The 21,297-nt window shown below is 37.7% G+C and overlaps 1 protein-coding gene across 2 annotated transcripts in view; it reads right to left on the bottom strand.

The window, feature by feature from the left end:
* The window catches only part of PREP (prolyl endopeptidase), a 114,666-nt gene that overhangs the window by 77,725 nt on the left and 15,644 nt on the right, over positions 1-21,297 (bottom strand). For both annotated transcript variants that reach the window (XM_075747795.1, XM_075747797.1), the window contains exons 5-7: positions 20,917-21,126; positions 19,574-19,695; positions 6,787-6,892 (exon numbers count right to left, since the gene is read on the bottom strand). In XM_075747795.1, coding sequence (XP_075603910.1) covers positions 6,787-6,892; positions 19,574-19,695; positions 20,917-21,126 — 438 coding nt within the window. The remainder of the gene's footprint in view (positions 1-6,786; positions 6,893-19,573; positions 19,696-20,916; positions 21,127-21,297) is intronic.

Consider the following 21,297-nt stretch of genomic DNA (forward strand, 5'->3'; position numbering starts at 1 on the left):
GGCTGGAAATCAGCTCTCCAGGAAAGGATCTTAGACTCCTCCTGGACTGAAATGTATGGACTTACTGGAGTAAGACCAGCACAGGGCCACAAAGATGATTAAGGGACTGGAGTATATATGAGAAGAGGCTCAGGAAGCTCCGATTTTTCAGTCTGGAAAAGAGAAGGCTCGGGGGAATCTTATCAATGAGTATAAATACCTGATGAGAGGGAATAAAGAAAAGGGAGCCAGACTTTTCTCAGCAGTGCACTCTGACAGGACAAGAGGCAACAGGCACAAAAAAAACCCCAGGAAATTCAAATGGAACACAAGAAAACACTTTTTAATGTGGGGTGGCCAAATACTGGCACTGGGTTGCTCAGAGAGGTTGTGAAGAATATCTATAGAGATATTCAAAACCCAGTCAGACACAGTGCTGGGTAACCCCTTCCAGCTGACCCTGTTTGAGCAAAGGGGGTGGACTAGATGATCTAAAGAGATCCCTTCCAACCTAAACAGTTCTGTACCTCACAAATTTGTGCTTGGTGAAAGCTATCAGAGATGCACATAGAGAAAGAAAGAGATGATGATCATCTTTTAAGTTTACTTCTCTGCTTCCTTAAGGCAACTTTTTGATAGAAATTATTATAGTCACTACCCTTATACTAATATTTCTATCATTCTTGGTTTGTGACCACTTAAAGGAACATAACTTTCATTCAGGCAAATTGCAACTGTACTGCTTCCTTTCCTCACTTCTGTCAATCACCCAACATTGCCATCTCCTCAGCTCTTGAATAGTTCAGCTGGAAGCATATCACAACGAGAAGTCTATACTCAATGCCCGGCAATTCACATCCCTGGCTGTAGAAGAAATCGACACAAAACAGGCTGCTGTGTGAAATTAACCTGGTTATATATATGTACTAAGTATACAAAAGAAAGGTGAGGCACAGGCCTGAGCACTGAAGCTCCATGACTTCTGCACTATTTAACTGCTAGCAGATCCCCCATCACATTTGTAGTCTGTGCCAATTAGCAGACAGCATGTGGTCACAGTTTGGGGGACAGTATTGGCCAAAATCATTCCCAACAGGCAACTTGGACACAGTTATGGTATCTTGGAGGAAGACAGCTTTGACACACAGAGGTGAGCTGGCATGTACCTCTTGGCTACAGCGTCAGAGTGCAGGCTGTGGCCAGTCTGCTGCTGTACAGACAGAGGCTCTGAGTTTCACAGGCAGTGTACCCCATTCCGACGGTGAAGCAGTGGGAAGCCAGAACACATGCTTCGGTCACAAGATCAGAAGGGCTCGGGACTTCCAGCAGGAGGGTGATACCAAGAACACACATACAAACTATGGCTACATTACTCCTCCTCTGGTTTTGGTTCTGAATGCTGTGCCAGGTCTCTGTTTCAGCAACAGCAAAAGGGAGTAGGAGAAGGTATGTTGACTGGGACCTTTGCAGAGGAGTGCCAAATATTTCAAACTTGTTTTCTCCTTTTCAGGAAATACAATATAAAAGGTACAGATTATACACTGATATAAGATGTGAGCTGCCTTTTTGGTGCCTTCAGTTCATTTTTTAACCTGTGAAGATAGCAATATTTAATTCTGCCGCTTTGTTTGTAAGACTTTATTGAGATAATCTGTTTATTAATTGCATTTAGAAGTGTTATTAGGATAATTGGAACCCAACTGCCCTGGAAATCGGATTTTTGTCAGTTTTGGAGATGACTACTGATTAAGAGGCACACTATGAAAATGTACCACACTATTCTTTGAAAAGACCAAATATATTTTCTTCTTTTCTCTCACTGCTCCCTAATGTGGTGTTTTTCAGCTTGTATTTTCATTATTTTATAAAACAAGAATGAAGACACTTTGGGATTGGACAAGATCAAGTTATAATTATGAACTTTCAAAACACACTAAATACTGAAAAAGCACATCATTTGGGCCAACTTTGGAAGAGACTAGAATTACTGTTTTTTCACTTTTTTTAATGAACCAGACTATTAGATAAAGTATGAAATAACAGATGTTAAATTCTACCACTACACTATGCAATGAAGCCATTTCTTAACTAATCAAACTCAACCTGGATAAAGTCTATTTAAGATACTCTTCTTTCCTACAGAACTGATAATCATTCAGGCTTAGAAGGAAAAAAAAAATCTCATTTCATTCAGGGCATGGTGTTGAGATGTTACTGCTATGAGAAATTTCTTTGTGCAGTCTTCCCTTATTAGAGCAACTTAGTGCTTCTTTTTGGGTAGGGCTGGACTGTTTTCAAGAAAGTACATTTTTCAATTTCTCACATTCCTATTGACTCATTTAAGGCTTCAGCACACTCTGGATTGTGAATTCTCTACAGTATTTATTCAGTACCTCTAAAGCAAGTGTTAATCTTCAGGACAGAGTCCTAAGACAGCTAAAGTTAAAAAACAAAGAAACAACTATTACAGCCACATTAACTCTGTCTAGAAATTAAGACCATCATCAGTAAAGTAACAGTTAAATGCTGAAGTGTAACACTAAAGAAGTCAACTTTAAAGCTGTGAAAGGTATCTCACCATAATAAACAGGCAAGAAGTTAATCATTTGTGGTTTCAATAATATTTATCTGAAGGAAACTAACATAGAAGTTACCATCAACATTGCAATAATTAAAAGACCTGATGCATCTTAGGTAAGAAACAAACCACCAATTTTTCAATATAGTAGATCAGGACACAGTTGGACCTAGGTCTAATGTAACTTTTGGGTTATTAGGTCTTATGCAACTTTCTGGTTATATCTTGCTATCTCATCCTGACATTCTTCCCACTGAAAAAGACATGATGAAGAATTTTCTAATGCAAACTTTGCCACAGGTATAAAAGAAGAGAAAGTTGTTTAGGGAATGTGCATGCACACACTCACTCTTTCAATGTACCCTGCTACTTTCACCCCTTCCTCTACAAATTTACATCTAATCTACAGATAGAGGAGACTTTCTCCTCTTCTAGTTTTTGGCTATTATAGTTACTAACATGAAAGAGAGATGCTTTTGCACCTCCCATCTCCAAGAAATTCTTTCTGCTTTTTCAGAAGTAGGAAGTGTTAATAACAGCATTTATTTTTAGTTCTCAGAACTCATTTTCTTTGCTTTTGAATCACCAAAATATACACAGGTGTAAATAAGTAGTTGGACTAATTTTTTTAAAAAATCAAATTATCCCACTTTATTTTACTTATGAAATATGGATACTTATCTTCCAGTAAAAAGATAAGTTTCTCTATCTTGGGAATAGACTATTGATCTATAACCATAAGGAACTGCATTTCACTGACATCCCTGTGATTTTCCTACAGACAACAACTTGGCATTTTGGCAGTCAGTACTGAGGTTGCAACACCAAATTTCATGACTTCTTCACAGCCGTTTGTTAGCAAGAGGGCCAAATAAGCCGCCTTTATCATTGCAACCATCATATCTAAGAAACAGTATATCTTGACTATTAGAATGTGTTCTTTTTAAAGAAAATCATTTAAAGAATTAAGAAATTTTATTTCCTCCTCTCAAAGGAAAAGAATGCACTGCAGCAATCAAAATTAAAAAAAAAAAAATCAAGACAGGTGGCCCTAAGTTAGTTAACACGAGATTTTGAAATAGGTTTTTTAGGTAATAAGTCACAGATGAGAATCAGTTCTTTGCATTTTTATGCAGTGGTATGTTAACCTTGGGACAGAAGGTATTTTTAAAAAGAGAAGTTCACAATTACATAATTGAAATATTTTATAAACAATATATGCTACAGAGCAGCTCTAAGTACAGTCTGTTGAAGCCTGTAGTTCTATAATTAGGGTTTTGCCACAAACTTCATAAGAATTAGAATCTCATCCATTAACTTTTGCTTAGCAGTTGCTTTTTCTGCCTCACAAAGAAATGTGTGGTATAAGTAATGGATACCATGTAAAATATTACTGCTTGTTACCTTTCGAAAAGGCCTTATTGCCTTTTCTGCTTGATGCCCTCTGAATAAGTCTAAAGAAGTTTGAGACTTAAAAGATTTAAAGCATAAGAAGAAAGTTTTCTAAAGAACTATTGTATTTGTAGACAACCTGGATTTAAAAAGCAAGTAGGGAAAAAAAAAGTGCCTGAAAAATCTAGTTATTTATCTATATCAAGTACCATCTAGGACACTGGAAAAAACACTAGCTATCCTACTTTCCTTTATATTTTTTCAAAACTAGATGAGATATTCTGAACGCTAGAATGGATTTTTGAACGAACAGATCATTGTAAACAGATCAAGTAAAAAGGCTCAGATTAAACATTCAATAGTTTTGAAGGAGAAAAATGGCAAGTAGTATCTTAAATGTCACCAAAGGTATGATGTCTACACATAAGTAAAGTCTGTTCTAAAAGATAGAAGGATAATGTAATACATTTTAAAAGTACAGATACTTTTGCAAGACAGTTGATTCTCTTAACACTTCACAACAAATGGTGCAGTTTGATACTTACATCGACTCTTGTACTGAACACTGCATTCTATAGACAGCATAACAAGAACCATATTTTTGTATCTCACGGTTTTGTTAAGAATGTGCTTCTGTTACACATAATTCTCTAAGCATCACTTAATCCTAACCCATCTGAACATACCTTTAGATATTACTGAGCAGTCTGTACAAATTGGCAGTTAAATGCAAGTCTTAAGTCAAGAAAAAGAGTTGCCATAAACCCTTATTCTAGAGATACTTGTTCTCTTGTCTAAAACAGCTTTAGTAATGAAAATTGACATTCATTTCTCCTAACTTCACAAGTAACCTCTTCTACACTTGCTACCCCAGAAAATTACAAATTGAATTGAAATGACACCTCTCGTGGTCTAGATTGATAGAGCCAAGAATTAAGCTTACAAATATTACTGCTTGCTCAACTTATTGCCTCTGGCCACCAAAGGCTGAAGGATCAGAGATTCAGGGTGTTTACACTTGCATGGAAGATGAACTCTAGGAAATATCCTAGATGTTTATTTTTAGGTGTGTGCTTACTAACATGGAGGTAGAAAGACATGGGTAAAGATCAGAGTGTTTGTACTGAAAATGCATTTGGCAACTTAGGGAGACAGATATGGAGAGTTCCTAAGTTTATAAAATAATGAATCTGTGCAAGCAAATGGTTACAGCTAGATCTTTCTTTTCGTAGGCAAAAGGAGAGTTTGGAGGAATGGAACAACTCCCACTCAACAACAAACAAATAGGAAGGCAAGTCAAAGGCTGGTTCAGAGAAAAAGCCTTTTTTACAGAAGCATTTCAAAGTCTGGAAAAGGTTAAACTGTGGGTTTACCTTCTATCAGGTACTACAAAATAGAAGCTTTATTATCTCATCCATTGTCTTTCAAGGCTCGATGCTAGTATTCTCTTCAAGGTTGTCCAGTGTATCTATAAGTGGGAGGGTGAATATGGAAGGAGAGCCATGCTTTTTATGTATTCTATCTCTAGCTGGAAAGTGTCAACTTGAGTGACAATGCAATTTATCATTTACGAAAATGCTTCACTGTATTAAACAGTTTTATCTACACAGTTTTATGTAATGAAGTTGCATGGAAAGCACCTCTAATACTTTTGGTTAGGCCTACCATTTACTTCATTCGAGAGGTCATTAAACAACTACACAGTTGTTCAAGACAAGTTTAGAAGTAATTATGAAATAACCTTTATAAAAGAAGAGAGTGACATGCCCACAAAACAAAATTAATAGTCTCCCAGAACAAAGTAGAAAACTATTAACTATCATCACTAACACTTAAATCACCAAAATTCAAAATACTGTGCTAAGACTTGTTGATGAACTAAGGGAAGACAACACAATCATGTAGTGTAATAAAGGCAGGGAGAAACAGACCTATACACCCCGTATCGCAGAGCTGCTATCAGTTCTAATCACGCTTACAAGCCTTGAATATTCTGTTTGTGGGCAAGAGAACAAGTTTCTTGAGATCCAATATTTAACAAGGAGCTACTGCAGTATTTATTCTGTTTCTGAAGTTTTTGAAGACAGAAGTAGCAAAGAATCAAAAAAAGCTAAGTTGTGTTCTATGCAAAACACATATTGAGGAAGAGATTTCAATAATCCAATACTCTGGAACTACAAAACCACTGATCAGTAAAATAACTAACTATGCTAACCATCAACAATAGCCATATGGAGCAGAGTACAACACTTTCAGCCTATACCATTGAGGCTAAAAAACCAAATACATAAAAGCCAAAGGCTAATCCAACTAGAAGGCAAGGAAGGAGCATTTCATGAACGTGTATTTGAAATATGAGTAGATACTTCTCCTGTAATAATAATTATGCTACAAAGCAAAGTTGTATTACTAAAATATGGAGAAAAAATAATGTTACCTATAAACTAGGTACTTTTTTCAAAAAAGGGAGATCAGTTCTTGAAGGGAGACACATGAATTTTTTAAATGTACAAAACATTAAAAATGGAAAAGTACTAGTGGTGCAGAAAGAAATGGAACATGCACTGGTAAGGCTACTTATATTATCTTAATTTTTCCTTGTGACCTTTTAAACAAACTACGGAAGAATGGAGTTTTCCATCTACTGATATGTAACAGAAAATGGAACGCTAGCAGAAGCAGTGCATATTTTCTCATAATCTCTGCATTAGAAAAAAAAAGAGAGGAGGTTAAGCAATACACATATTAAAATATATATATTTAAACATAAATGGAGTATTTCAAGTCTTACATGGTCTTAAAATGAAGCAAAACTTACAAAGCAAGAAAACACATACCTGCTATACCCTGAGACTCTGTCTGTAGATCACAGTACCACAGTCTGTTTACTGGATCACACCCTTCTCTGATAGACAACAAGACATATCGACCATCATCTGATACCTGTAAGAAGTTACAGAAAAATCAAAGATAATTCATCCTCTGAAAAAAAAATCCAACTTGAAAAGTCAGTCCCTAAACCCCAAGCAAAAAACAAACTGATGCTAGTTAGTTGAGTGAACAGACATGTATGGAATATGAGAACTCACCAAGAACCCACACTCATTGCTTACATCAACATATAACGTAAGTATAGTCTGCTGACATTTCAGGTCAAAACCGAACAGCATTATCTATTTCCACCATGAATTAAAAAAAGAAAGTTTATGATTATTAAAAGTATTCCATCTAAAAAGGTGTTTAAATGAGTCAGGGTGGGTATCTGCTCCACCATGGACATCCATAGGCTGCATGGTCTTCTCCACAGGCTGCAGGAGAATCTCTGCTCCGACACCTGCAGCACCTCCTCCCTCTCCTTCACTGACCTTGGTATCTGCAGGGCTGTTTCTCTCACTCTTCTCTCATGGCTGTCGTGCAATGTTTTTTGTCCTTTCTTAAATATGTTATCACAGAGGTGCTACCAGCATCACTGATGGGCTCAGCTTTGGGCAGTGGTGGGTCTGACATTGGCACGTCCAACATGGGGGCAGCCCTGGCCTCTTGTCACAGAAGCCACCCCTGCAGCCCCCCCCAGGTATGAAAACCTTACCACATAAACCCAATACAACTAATGTACAGCACTAACCTGACATTTCAGAACTAAGAATGGACTCAGTATAAACAGTCTAAAACTACAATCTGCAGGCAGGAAGAAAAACCAAAAGCCAAAAAACAAAATAACAAAAAACCCACCAAAAATTAGCTACATTAAAAATATCTCAAAGTCAATGCCTTCAGCATGGAGAAGTTTAATTGATTCCACTCTATTGAACATAAAGCACTGATTAGTCCTGTGATCAAGTGGATTGCCAGGCTCCTACTGAATTACAGTACTCAAAAAGAAAAGAATCCTCCTGCATCAGTTAAAACATAGCTTTATGTAGCTCAATAGAAATTTCTCAAACTGAGGCAGCCACATCTGGTGATGTAGGTGTCCAGTTCCTCTCTAGTCACTGACTATAATACCAGCATTCAAATCTGCTGTTAAATTGTGCAAGAGTATTTGCTCACTTAGCCATCTTTGTAAAGACAGAACAGAGTGACCAGTTGTTCAAAAAAACCTTCAGAGTTTCTTGTGAAGATGACATCAAAACTTCTGAACTTCCAAACTCCTATATCAAGGTATCAATTCCATGCAAAAGGAAATTTACCTCCCCTCCCCCAAACCCTATGGAAATAAATGAAGCCCAGCAGTGACATGAGAAGGACCAGTGACATGTATCTCACTGAAAATCAGTAATTTGGGATATACATATGAATCCAGGTATTTTAAGAGATGCAGAGAGATATCAGGACTGCACTTGCTCATCAAAGGAAAAACCGTATTGCTGAAACTGCTAATACGTAAGTGAAAGAGGCGTTTATCTCAATCAAGTCTTTATTTTGATCCCTGTGTAAGCACTCTTTTTTTTTTTTTTTTTACTGTGTGATGTCACCTAAACTGAACATACAGAAAAGAGTTTGTCACTAACTTCTTAAAATGGGCCCTCAGTGCACCTTACAGGTCTACACGAGCCGACAGCTGCCTCCTCTACACAAGGATGTCTCCTCACCACACTTCCTCTCTCTAGCAACTCCAACACGGTCAGCGTTTGAGCCTGTGAATGTCCTAGATATGCTGAAATCCAGGTTCATCAAATTACTATAGATTCACTCTCTTGGTGAATTGAGCCCTGTAAGATCATTTTGCTGACAGATGCGCACCTCTACACATGCCATCACGGTACTATGTATAGAACAGTAAAGTTTAATCAGAACAAAGCCTGTATTTGAATGGGAAACCCAAAATTTAGTTGCTCACGGGACAGTGAAAACCACCAAGTCAGCACTTGGCGTATGGCAAACATGCTTCCTCTGCACAACTGCTCTGTCAATCTATTTTTAAAAGCAAAAGCTGAATATTCACTGTTATTTACAGTACAACTTACAACAGAAAAAAATTACCCAAGTAGTAGAGGTTAGCTTTGGATTTCTGGCTGCCTTAAGGTATGTGCCAGAAGTCCAGCTCCGAGATGGGAAAAGGCTGGCAGCTTAGTCTGAATGACAGTCACTTAATTCACAGCAGATTTTCCCCCAAGTTCTCAAGTGAATGGAATTAATAAGGTACGTTTTCTCTCACAAAGCAGTATAAAATTTCTTAGAAACCATCCAACTTGGTAATTTCAAGGGTACTTTTGCTTATTGTGGCAAATCAAGTGACTCTTAAGGAGTTTTCATTTTTGCCATTTTCATTAGGTTTACACACACAAAAATCTAATGCTGCTGTTAAATAAACATTATAAGCTACCACCATGTTATACAGTTTCTGATGAAGCTTCTTGGTTTGCTTTTGCACATGCATGTACACTCACGATAAAATTTCTAAAATGGTGTCTACTGGTACAGAAAGTCATCAATGGATCCTCCTTTCTACTCAGGCTTTGCAAACATACTCTCGTTTCCTGGCAAAGCTTTTGAAAGTGCAAGTCCATCAAGGAAAGGCAGGAAGTCATCAACTTAAAGTTTCCCTCTCCTGATTGAGCTGTTCTGAGCATATTCCAAAATTACCAGATTTAAAAGTGTTATTAACAGTTGATACAAAAGGCTGTTTCCTGTCCACATTCTTATATGACAACATCTAATGGAAATTTAAACCCCTAGTCACAAAATATGAATCTGAGTTCTGGAAACTTTCCATTTGGCCCTAAACACATCTTCAAAAAAAAATCCCAAACTTATACATATATTGTAACTACTTCTTAGGTTTACTTTGGTTAATATTCATAACACTAGCTGGGCAAGATAACTGTAGAATTAGTTACGCAAAATAAATCTCAGAAGAATTAGGTCCTAACTATACTGCTATTCAAAAAGACCCACAGTTTTGAAGACACAAGAAGGGAACTTAATAGAGTTTAGAGCCAAATCTCAGCATATAAAAGCTAACAAAAAAGCTCCAACAACCAAAGACTCCTCAAAACAAACAAACCAACCAACCCACCCCAAATGAGTGTTTCCAAGTTGTATTTTTTACAAGCATTTTGTCAACAACTAATTATACCACTAAAAAAAGTTCATACAGCTGAGAGCTCACAGGGCAAATAGAAAATAACACCTAAGATTCCTACTGGACCAAAAAACCCGTTACATGAAACAGCTAAGATAGCTTTAACAGGGCAGCCTGCAAAATCAAGACATTTTGCCTCCTCCTTTCAAGATGGGAGGTTATCCAGAAATGGAAACCAAGATTAGGTGATCTTTCTTGAAAGAAGCATCTCAGTGTTTTTAGACAAACATTAACTGCAGGTGTCAGTTTTAATTAGAATAGCGACTGCAATATGCTGCTTAAAAAACTGTTCATACTTGTAAAAGCACCAAGTTTCCTTCTCTTCCTCACCAACTCATAAAACATATTAAATAATTGCAAGTGATATATATAAATATAAATTTCAGTTAAACTCGAGTATGACACACAAAATTCTTTCAGTCATAGTCAGAACCCACATAAATTTGTTCTTTGCTGCTGTGAGTTAATGGTTAACAGAAGACTGCTCACTTTACCCAAGAAATAAAACTTATTTGCAAATTTATGATGTTGTTGTTGCAAGGGCAATTCAGAACCTCTGATGACAGCAAATCTGAGTACACCTAATGAGTTTTTCCTTCCACAGTCCCAGCTGGACTACTGAAGACTTGATAGCAGTTTATGTTTAATTTGAAGCAGGAATTTCCAAAGCATATTGCTGGTGGGATGCCAGTTAGGTCTGTCTCTATCACTAAAGCTATTCCTACATCAGTGAGCTCTATAACCCAAAGGAATTTGACAGAAGCAGGACAAGACACTGTTGACTGCAGCATGCTGAAATGTTTAGTATTATACAGCAGATTTAGACATCCACATTGAAAAGTTACAGTCTGATGAGCAAATACTGGCAGCAGTACCAGCTTCTGTGGTCTCTACCTCTAGCTCTTCCTACTGCTACAGTTGCTTGTATCCATGCAAGTTCATTCCCCTAGTTGTGTCACTACAAGCATCTACCATTTGTGAGGTAAACTAGACTGGAGAGCTGATCCAGCTGAAAAAATAGCATGTTAAACAAAACAACAAAAATTTTAAAAAGGTAAAGAAAAAAGAAGAATCCAGAAAACAACAAAAAAACCCCAAAACAAAACGAAGAAACCAGGAAGGGGAAAAAACCCCCCACACCAAAAAACCACAATAAAAAAGAAAGAGAACAAAAGAAAAAGTCCCTCTGCCAGATTAGTATCTCAGTTCACTGTGCAGTTGCACAAATGGCTGAGCTAATACACTGCACCAAGCAGCTGGCAACATGAATAATAGGGGCAGAGATTGCTTAAGGCAGCTCAGATGGCAGTACTGACGAATGTGTAATCATGGCCTGAATGCCACTGACTCTTCTATACCATGAAGAGAAGAGTCCGTGTTTCACAATGGCAAAAGGGAATAGGATTTCCCAACTATCATTTGGGTTATTCTTATGCTGTTACATCATCCTCATGAACTGAACTGCAATCTTGCTCTTGGCCCACAAACTTATGAACGGAAATTTCATACCAGCATTTCACTCAAATCTTAGAATGCATTCATGGTTCAGCATAAGGGAGACAGCTGTAATGTCAGAACTGACAGCTTGGATCAGAAGTAAATTCTCCTGGTTTCCCACATCCAAGCTGAAAAGGAAACACATCTCAAGAATTTCTGAGAGAGATCTGGAATGCTAGTCAGTGCATATTTCTCTCATTAAAATAATTTCTGTCATTTCAAACACCCCCCACTGGTAAAAGGTAAGGAGGTTATAAAGCAACTGAACATCTTAAAATGACATTTAGGTCCTGTCAAAATAGGACAGGAGAAATCCTATAGCCTTTCAAATAGAGCTTTTAAAAACCTTCAGCGTAACAATGATTTTATTGGCATAACAGAGCACTAATCCCTAACTCAGCACTAGTAAAGGAAGGATTCTTTCAAAGAGTCAATGTTCATATAGTTTGTAGTTTCACTGCTGCCACTCAGTCACTTGACATTTTGAATTTATTAGATCTATTATTTCCAAAATATTTGCTGTGACCATCTTTATACCACGCAAACGTACAGAGGCATCGTTACCATAGCTGTGCTCCCAAGTACTATTCTATTTAGTCTTTCGACGACCAAACTCTTTAAAGTAAAATCTTTATAGAGAAGGTCTGGTTTATAGTGGAGTATTTTTTGGTTTTTACTAGCAATTTTGTTTCAACGTTACTTGTTCTCTCCATTTTGATGAAAAGTAACCACTGGTCAGAAAAACTTTAAGAGATGAAGTGGTTTACCTGTAACTTCAATAAATCAATGTATATCAAAAGAAGAAAAAAATATTTTAAATCTAATTAGTAAAAGGAGTTTTGCAACAAAATTTTTTTCTTTCATTACAAAATATAGTTAATTCATCATACAAGCCATATAAGGAACCCCAAAGGGTTATTTATGTGTTCTGCATTTATAATAGCAATAACCATTGATTAGGATCCACAGCAAAGGTAAATTTAAATATTTTGTCTGCGTGCAGCACATTTCACACCAAAACTTCATACATAATTAAACAAAAAAAAGAATGAACAGGAGAAGGCTGTCAGGTTTTTCAGACTTCCTGGCTTTATGTATTACTCCTCAACTAAAACATCAATAGCAGAGACATTAAAGCGCTCTGCTTCTAAGTAAAGTGCATGACAGCAACCCCAGTGAATATTAATGCTTGTTCTTTGAATACTACCTGAGCAGTCACCACTGTAAGATTCAGGATAAGGAAGAGCTCTCTATTTTTAGTTCACAAATAGGGGGTCTTTGAGTGCAAAGTATTATACTAAGGCAACTATACATACACATCATTCCTTTTTAAGCTAACCAATTAAGAGTTTTACCACCTTTGCCCTCTTTATTATCAAGGTGGAAAAAACCTAATCACTGTATAATTTGTTTCTGCACAAGATACTAAAAGTAAAATTTAGTTATTAGATAATATGCTTGTGTTGAGGAAAAGATAAACTGACTTCTCCTTTAACTGCAGACATTAATACTATTATAATCTACAACCTGATCGGCATCTGTGGTTATTTTACAAACTACTGTTCTTCATGCACTAGTGCCCTTTTGCATATGGAACAAGGACAAGGCAACTGTCATTGCTATCTAATGCATTTCCAATGAAACAGAGCAAATGAATCACATAGCAAAAAAAAAAAAAAAAAAAAAAATCAAAACTCACAAAAATTACAGACAGAAACAAAGCTTTCATCAGAGCCAAATGGTTAAATTAGTAACTGGACTCCATGTACCCAGTCATGGGAAGACCAAACCATCCAGAGAAGACAAGATGGGTGGCAATAAAGATGTAACCACATAACTAGAAATTAAAAATTCATAGCATCTATAAGCTGCATTTTAGTGAAAGCTGGAGAGGGACTGTTTACAAGGGCATGCAGTGACAGGACAAGGGGTAATGGCCTTAAGCTGAAGGAGGGTTGATTTAGATTAGATATAAGGAAGTAATTCTTCACCTTGAGGGTGGTGAGGTGCTGGAACAGGTTGCCCAGAGAAGCTGTGGCTGCCCCATCCCTGGAAGTGTTCAAGGCCAGGTTGGATGGGGCTTTGGGCAACGTGGTCTAGTGGAGGGTGTCCCTGTCCGCGGCAGGGGGGGTTGGAACTAGATGATCTTCAAGGTCTCTTCCAACCCAAATAATTCTATGATTCAACGATTTCACTATATGCTACATATGTAACAGTTTTAAACCACCCAGAGTGACTGACTAGTTGGGGGTTTTTTTTGTGGGTTTTTTTTTTTAAAATACTCATTTAGGAATGTACCCAGTCACCACATAAAACAGACTGATGACAGTGTTTACTTTCTAAACTTCAGGTACATGCTGCACAAAGATTTTTGCATAACACCACTGAACCTGAATATGACTTGACTAAGAAGAATCTACATGCAAGAGTTATTTCAGGTTGATGCAGAAATTAGCTGCCTTGCATTATTTATCAATATTTTAAAGCTTCCTATCAGATGAGTAAAGTAAAAAACTGAACATAAAAAAACCCCAAAGCACATGCCTTCTACAGAAAAAAACTAGAATTTGCTGAAACATTTGGTCAGCAATAGATGACAGCAATTACACTGTCTGAACAGCCTCAAATGTTCTAACATCACAGATGTGCACATGTTCCCATGCCACAAAGTTCTGCTTGCACAATGACAAAGTCAAGAACCCCCACTGTAATTTCCCAGTCTTTCAAATTCCACGTTTATTAACTCACTATTAGAAAAAGCAAAGCTATTTCCTTTCCTAGAATAGGAAACAGTTTTTGCATTAAATAAAATGATCATGAAGGGTTGGGTTTTTAGGGCGGTTGGGTTTTATTTTTGTAATGAAAGGAACATAAAGTGATGTTCTGATATTATCTCTGCAGTGGTGCAGAAAGTCACTGAAGCCTGCATTTAGCTCCTATGACATTTTATGTTTCAGCAACCTTCTGAGAAGGTGAGGCTGGGGCAAGAACTCCCTTTCACCAAGCGACCTCTTGGGACTGTCTACATAATTCAAGGACCCTGAGGCTGGGACTCTAAAGCTACAGACGTTTTGTTTTGTTTCCTATACTGGTTTAATCAACTAGATTTCAGAAGCCCTAACAACCGATGATCACATGGATGCCTAACGTCAGGATCAGGTCCAACAGAAACCACTCAGCGCACTCTGAGGCGCAGGCCTGACATACTCTATGCAGGACATGGACCACTTATAGGTAAACAACACACTGATGTGTTCTACCCATCCATTTCCCAGGTTAAAAAATTTGCTTTGGCCATTAATTCAATTTCCTTATTCCAGGCGGGTTTTTATTCTTGGATTTCAGACACAATGTGCTGTTACAAAGAGTATTTCTATTCCAACTGTATCCTTCTGAGCCTCTGCTAAGCTTGGGGTTGAAGGAGACCCACAAAAGCCAGAGAACTGGGATTTCGACCCTAGATCATCATGCTTATGATTGTTTCAATTGCAACAGGGCACCAGACAGCCTGGTTCAGAAAAACAACACTGCAATATGTACATGCATTCTCTTTCTTAAATCTAGCAGAGAGTAAAATCAGTAGCTTTCTGAGTTGACAAACAAACATCACACATGATTTTTCCTGAGGCTTTCAGCATGCTTTTGAGTGCAATGAAAACACCAACACATCAGGAACCTGGCTATGTAAGAGATCACCATCTACCATAACCCCATGTGCAGCCAGAAAGATTGCCTGCCTGCTTCTTAATGCTAAAATTCTCCAGACTTATTACCAGGGCTGAGAAAAGATATTCATACTGGGCTTCTATTCCACATTCAGCCTTGACAAAGATAGCGTAAAGCTTTAGAAAAATTCCCACAGCACTGTTTTATCCAGCAGCGAGTCTCACTTGAGCAAACTGAGATTGTTTTGAGCCCTTCCACTTCATGCTGCTTATTCTTTCCCTGCAGATGCTACACTTCCACATTCCTGCAGTGAAAACGCACCACAGCCAGCACACATCTGGCACAGCTTACTCTGCGCTCTGAATTTCAGTTGCAAGATCACACCACCCCCCCCCCCCGGTTGAGAACCACTGATGTTAAGTGACAGCTCTAAACATTAAAAAAAAATTTTAAAAATTGTCAATTCAGAGACTGTGCAATATTTGATAGACAACAACATGAAAAACTGTACTTGTTTTACTGCTGGCAGAATTGGAATGGAAGGGTTCCTCTCACCCCCTCCTTTCTCTCCTGTTTACTTTCCTACTGGTACCGTAGGGACTTTTACCGCTACCAACTGTGAAAGGCTCTTACGTAAGTTATTGTTTAACTTTGAGAATAACAGTCTGGCTGTGAAACAGAGATATGCTCTGTGAGTCTGGAGAGGAAGCAAGAACATGCCACTTAAACAGAGAAGCATGGGAAGCTCCTCTTTTCTGAGAGTAGCGATGACATTGCTGAGGTTTCAAAAATCTTCATACCAGACTGCCCTCTACTGGGATGTTATTCAAATAAACCCAATCCCTGCTCTCCCCAGCTCCCCCACCATCCTAGAATCTGTACCAGAAATACATATGCTTTTTCTAGACTAATGAAAACATTTGATGGCTTCTTTTTCAAAACCTATATATGTGACTAACAATAAACAGATTTTTTTCCTCACAAGCAATCCATTCAAGTGAGGAGTTGGAAATGCATCTCTATTTCTATGCCAACACCTTTTTCAGCACCATTGATTTTGTTTAAATCAAGCATACTCAGGGCTGGTGTTAAATGTGTAATGAGAAAAAAACCTGAAGCTATTTTTTTTCATGTTGTCTTGTAAATGTACTAAGCTCACAAAATTTTACAGAACCCTCTTTTGTCTTAGTCAGTGACCTGATTTCTTCTCTCCATTGAAAATACACACTACACCAACTCCATCATTTTTTTGAGGTGTCATGGCAACATTATTATTTCTGCAGTCTCTGAAGGATCCCCTTGTCAGGTGCTTTTCACCTGCAAGCAAAGTATTTCTCTCCCTCAACCCAACAGTTGTGAGACCTGCAAATACGGCTCTAAACCTGAGTCTGGAAGTTAAAGCTCTGCCCCCACTACAGAGAAAGGTTTGGTAGTTGAGACCAGACCACCCACACCATAATCCAACTGTCTGCACTGGAGCTTGTGTAAAACATGAAAGATAATCCAAACGTCTCTACTTGGCCAGCAAGGCCCTGTAAAATAAAAAACATTTTTTTATTAATCTGACAGGAATGCATAAAAGAGGACTTTTGTAAAAACTGTTGAGCTGTGCAAAGTTATATTTTAAAATCTGTGGCAGCATATTAGCACCAAGTAGGAATATTCAGGACAGTGCCAATAAGCCATATAATTTGATTTTTACTAAAGATAATTTAATTTCCCCCCCATTACTTTGTGGTCTTCCACTTTCTCAAACACATACTTCAAAAACATTGCCCAGAAAACTTGTTTGAACGGTCTGAAAATTTTTAATCTATTGCACAAGGATGAAACCACATTTTCCAATTGCATTGTTTTGGGTTTTTTTAATTGCAGAATATGTTTTTTCCTGATCATTAAAAAACATTTTTCATTAGTATCACAATGACAGAGCCACATTCTACACCTGGAGCTCACAGCACAACCCCAGAATATCAGCTGTTTTAAACTACTTTCACTTACACAAGCTCATAATTATTTACCAAGGTGGATCTCTGCTTTACCACTCCTCCTTAAAATAGTATTTCTTCTTAAATACCAACATCTCTGGAAGTTTATGCCTCCTAGAGGTCAAGAAAACAGTCATAAGCAGCTGTCTAAATTTATTAAATAATAACCCACAGTAGTGAGGTGGTTTTTTATTCACCACCCTCCCCACTTTCCCAGTACTGATGGGGCTATTTCAATTCCAGTGGCTTCAGAACTGTAACTGTGCTACATTCTGTTATTTTCCTATTCTACAGCAAGAGTTACTACTACCAGCCTCTCTTCCCACCCCAAAGACTTTTTGATCATTTAACATAAGTGCTATATATTCTCATGAATCACAAAAATTATCTGAGACATTTGGTATCAGAAAAACAAGATACTACTTTTACATTTAAGGTTGCCTCAAACTTTTCTTTCACTATAAAAGAGCCAGGAGACGCAGGATGGTTGCTTCTTTGCATCCTGGCCAGGCAAACTCTTTGCTACTCACTACAAGCACTGTACTAAGAATTCTCTTCCATGTTCCTCCTTATATTTGGTTCTTTCTGATCTTGAAATACTGCAGTCCTGTTTCTTCAACACAGATAAGGAAAAGCTCTGTTAGTATGCTTTTATCTCAAAGAAGGTTTTGCTACCTATAAGGCAAGTGTACCTCTACAGCTAATACAGAAGATGTAATTTCCACAAGATCTAATACCATCTGAGACTGCAAACTTTCACTACCTTAAAAAGCTGTATAATGAATCAGACTGCAAAAGCCCTCCCCCACGGAAAATAATTTTGCCTTCACAACAACATGTGTAGTTCAGCTCACGACACTGCAAAGCAATAATAATGATAATAATAAGCATCACTCATGTGATTCAGTGGATAAATCACTACAAGACATCTGTCACCATCAGAAAACCCATTTATTTACGGAACTAGGGAAAAATAAGGATAACGATTTCCAAATTTCATTTTATTGCCAGTTAAACTCAACAGAACTGAGTAGTTTTTGAACAATAAAAAAGGTTCCAAAGCCCCATTTGCAAGTTTACACTGATATTAACGTCAGTTGTTAAAGGTATGTTTCATGAATGGATGAGATTATGTAAAAAAAAAGTTCTGTTTATTCTCAGAACCTACAGATAAGTCTGATTTGTGTAGAGAAAGCTCAGTTTGGTCACTTTGCTGAGGAGCCCTTCACATTCTCACTCACTGTCTCATTTTTAATCCCACTGTTCAAATTCTTTGAAAGAACCTTTTTTTTCTGGCAGCCCACAGAAAAGAAAGCCCCAACATTTTCATGGGTTGATGTGCTGAAAAGTGACACAGACTGATGATCAAATTTTTAAAAAGAGGTACTCTCAGGGAAAAGGAGTTCTAGGAACTGAACACCCCAAAACAGGGCAAAACCATTTCATATTTATCGAAACTGTCAGACCAAAAGTGACCCTGTATAGAAACAAAATGTACTGATTAAACATAGTAGCCAGGAGAGTACAGAGAATTACAACAGGTTTTTATCCACTGGAAAAACGTCCATTCCCTGATAAACAAACAACCACCACTACATTGCAACAGCACTTAGAACAGTGCACTCAGTCAAGCAGTGTTAAATCTACTATGAAGAATAAACAGATATTAATTACAAAACTCAGGGGTTTTTGAATCATTCATGTAAGGAAGAACAGAGCATGGTTCCATATCATTTTGGTTCACTGGAACTTTGCACAATATAGTAGTAGTTCAAAAAAATAAGCTTAAGAAATCCACTCCAGCAGTCACTTGCTCCATCCCCAATAACACATTCCACGCCATATTTCCACTGATAAAACTTGTTGTAGGGAAACTTAAAAGCTTCCAACTGTGCACACAGTATTAACAGATTTTAACCTGTATTTCTCCATTCTTCAAATAAGTAGAGCAGACATATTTCACTTTCAGGAAAGATATCACGACTATAAGTCAGATACATGGCAGGGAATATCCAGACATGCTGATTATTGGAATAAGCTTTCTGTGTAGGAAGTGAAGGCTAGGGCTCAACACTAAGAAGAAACAAGCACAGCGACACATTGTCCATCAAATGATCCTTCTGTGTCCTGGAACGTGTATCAGGCAGAATGTCCTCAGTGAAGAAAAAGGGTATGTGAATGTGTCATTACAGGCTTGAGGACTGGTTTAAAACAAACTAGACAGTCTTATTCTCAGCAATTCTTAATGACTTAGTTCAATGGTGAACTCTGCCATGCTAATAAAAAGCATTCTTTTCACAAAATGTTTTCCACTTTATACCTACTATCTGTTTTTAGAATCTGAAAAACTGACCATAATGATGACAGACTTCAGGGTGTTCACCATACCTCAGCTCCACCCATCCATTTTGGTTCATCAGGAAATTCAGCACACAGGATATCTTCTGACTGGTCAGTTCCTAATACATGATAATGCAGCTTTTGGTGCAAATTAGTGGAGGTCTCGGTGCCTAGGGGAAATGCAGATATTTAAACCAATTAGCTCTCAAAGAAATCCAACAACAACTAAGTAAAACCCTTAGAAACTTCTGTATCCCTTCGCGTATACAAGAGTAATTCAGTAGTGAGAACTAGGAATAGTTGGAGTCTACAACCATTCCCCTCCAAACAAACACCACCACCCCCAAAACAAAATAGAACTTCAAACCACCTTGCAAACCTGTTCAAACAGTTACCCTTTCCTTTTATTGCTCATAATACATTCCTCAAATGTGAGGATTTATCATTCCAGGCTTTGCTTTCTAGAAATACTAAGCAAGCAAAGAAAAACAATCACCCTCTAATGATGTTTGTGCTTCCATTTCACCCTGCGCAACTAAAGGGAGACTTATTGCTAATTAATATTCCTAGAAACGTTCACACTTCCATTTGCTGAAAACAAAAATAGTAGTATTTTAAAGCACTGCATGAGGCACTTTTTTTTTTTTAATTTGGTTCTTGCAACATTTTCTAACACTTCAGCTTCTGCACTACAAACATGTTTGAAAGTGAAAAACACAAGGTGGGTCTCTAACTTGCGAGTCTGGCAAAATGATAGGCTGCAGAAGCAAATACAGAGGCAAAATTCAGGCTCTCTCCGAAGCTTAACAAAGAGCACAGCTCCAGAAGAAACTTTTCAGTAGCACTGCCTTCTAATAAGAGCTGCTAAATTCCTTTCCTACTGACGCTCCTCAGCAATTTATTCCATTTTGTGTGCTGCTCCTTGAGTTTTGCTAGCATAAACATTTTGTGTTGCTGTGCACCACAGATGAATTAGCGTGGCTGCACAACAAAAACCTTATGCCCCAGACTGCTATTCACCAGGTCAACCTCCCAAGCCAGTTCACCTATGCCACACAAATGCATAAGGATAAGAGACCTAAGCAAGCTGTCACCAGACATCAAATTGCAGCCACTAACACCCTGTATGAAAGCTAAGTAAATCATTGCAGAAAAAAAGAAAAGGAGCAGCAAACTTTTAAGAGAGAGACAGGGACAGGCAGACAAGAGAGTACTCACACTAACTGAGTATAGGCTTTGGTCATACAAGACATGATCTGATATCTAATTGTATAAACTAGTATAGCTTGTTATTTCAGTATAAAGTAGACGACCTAATTATTTGTTGTACCAACATTCTGAAAAGGTTATTTTGCTTCTACATACCATGCAATTAGTACAGTCACACTTACCGTCACTTTTCCCATCTTGTTTTGGATAGCAGTTATAGAACATGCCTTTTCCATCATGGGTCCATGCCATGCAACTGAATTTAACTCTCTCCAGCGTATCTGGAAGATCCTCAGGACCTTCTACTTTCATAAACTTGATAGTAACCCAGTCAGAGCCGCTAGAACTCAGGCCATATGCAAAGTATTCACCATCTTCACTGAACGCATAACCTAGGAAATTGTAACCAAACAAGGTGAAGTAAGAACCAGCACAAGGAATCAGTATTTTTAAAAAAAGTGCTTGTTATTTTGCCACACAGCTTTTTATTATTTACTACAGACTAGCCAAATCCCAATGAAAGAGAGGTGAAATTGGGAAAGCAGTTAAAAGGACTGTGTTCA

Source organism: Balearica regulorum, chromosome 3 (genome assembly GCF_011004875.1).
Source record: "Balearica regulorum gibbericeps isolate bBalReg1 chromosome 3, bBalReg1.pri, whole genome shotgun sequence".
In the NCBI taxonomy this organism is placed as follows: domain Eukaryota; kingdom Metazoa; phylum Chordata; class Aves; order Gruiformes; family Gruidae; genus Balearica; species Balearica regulorum.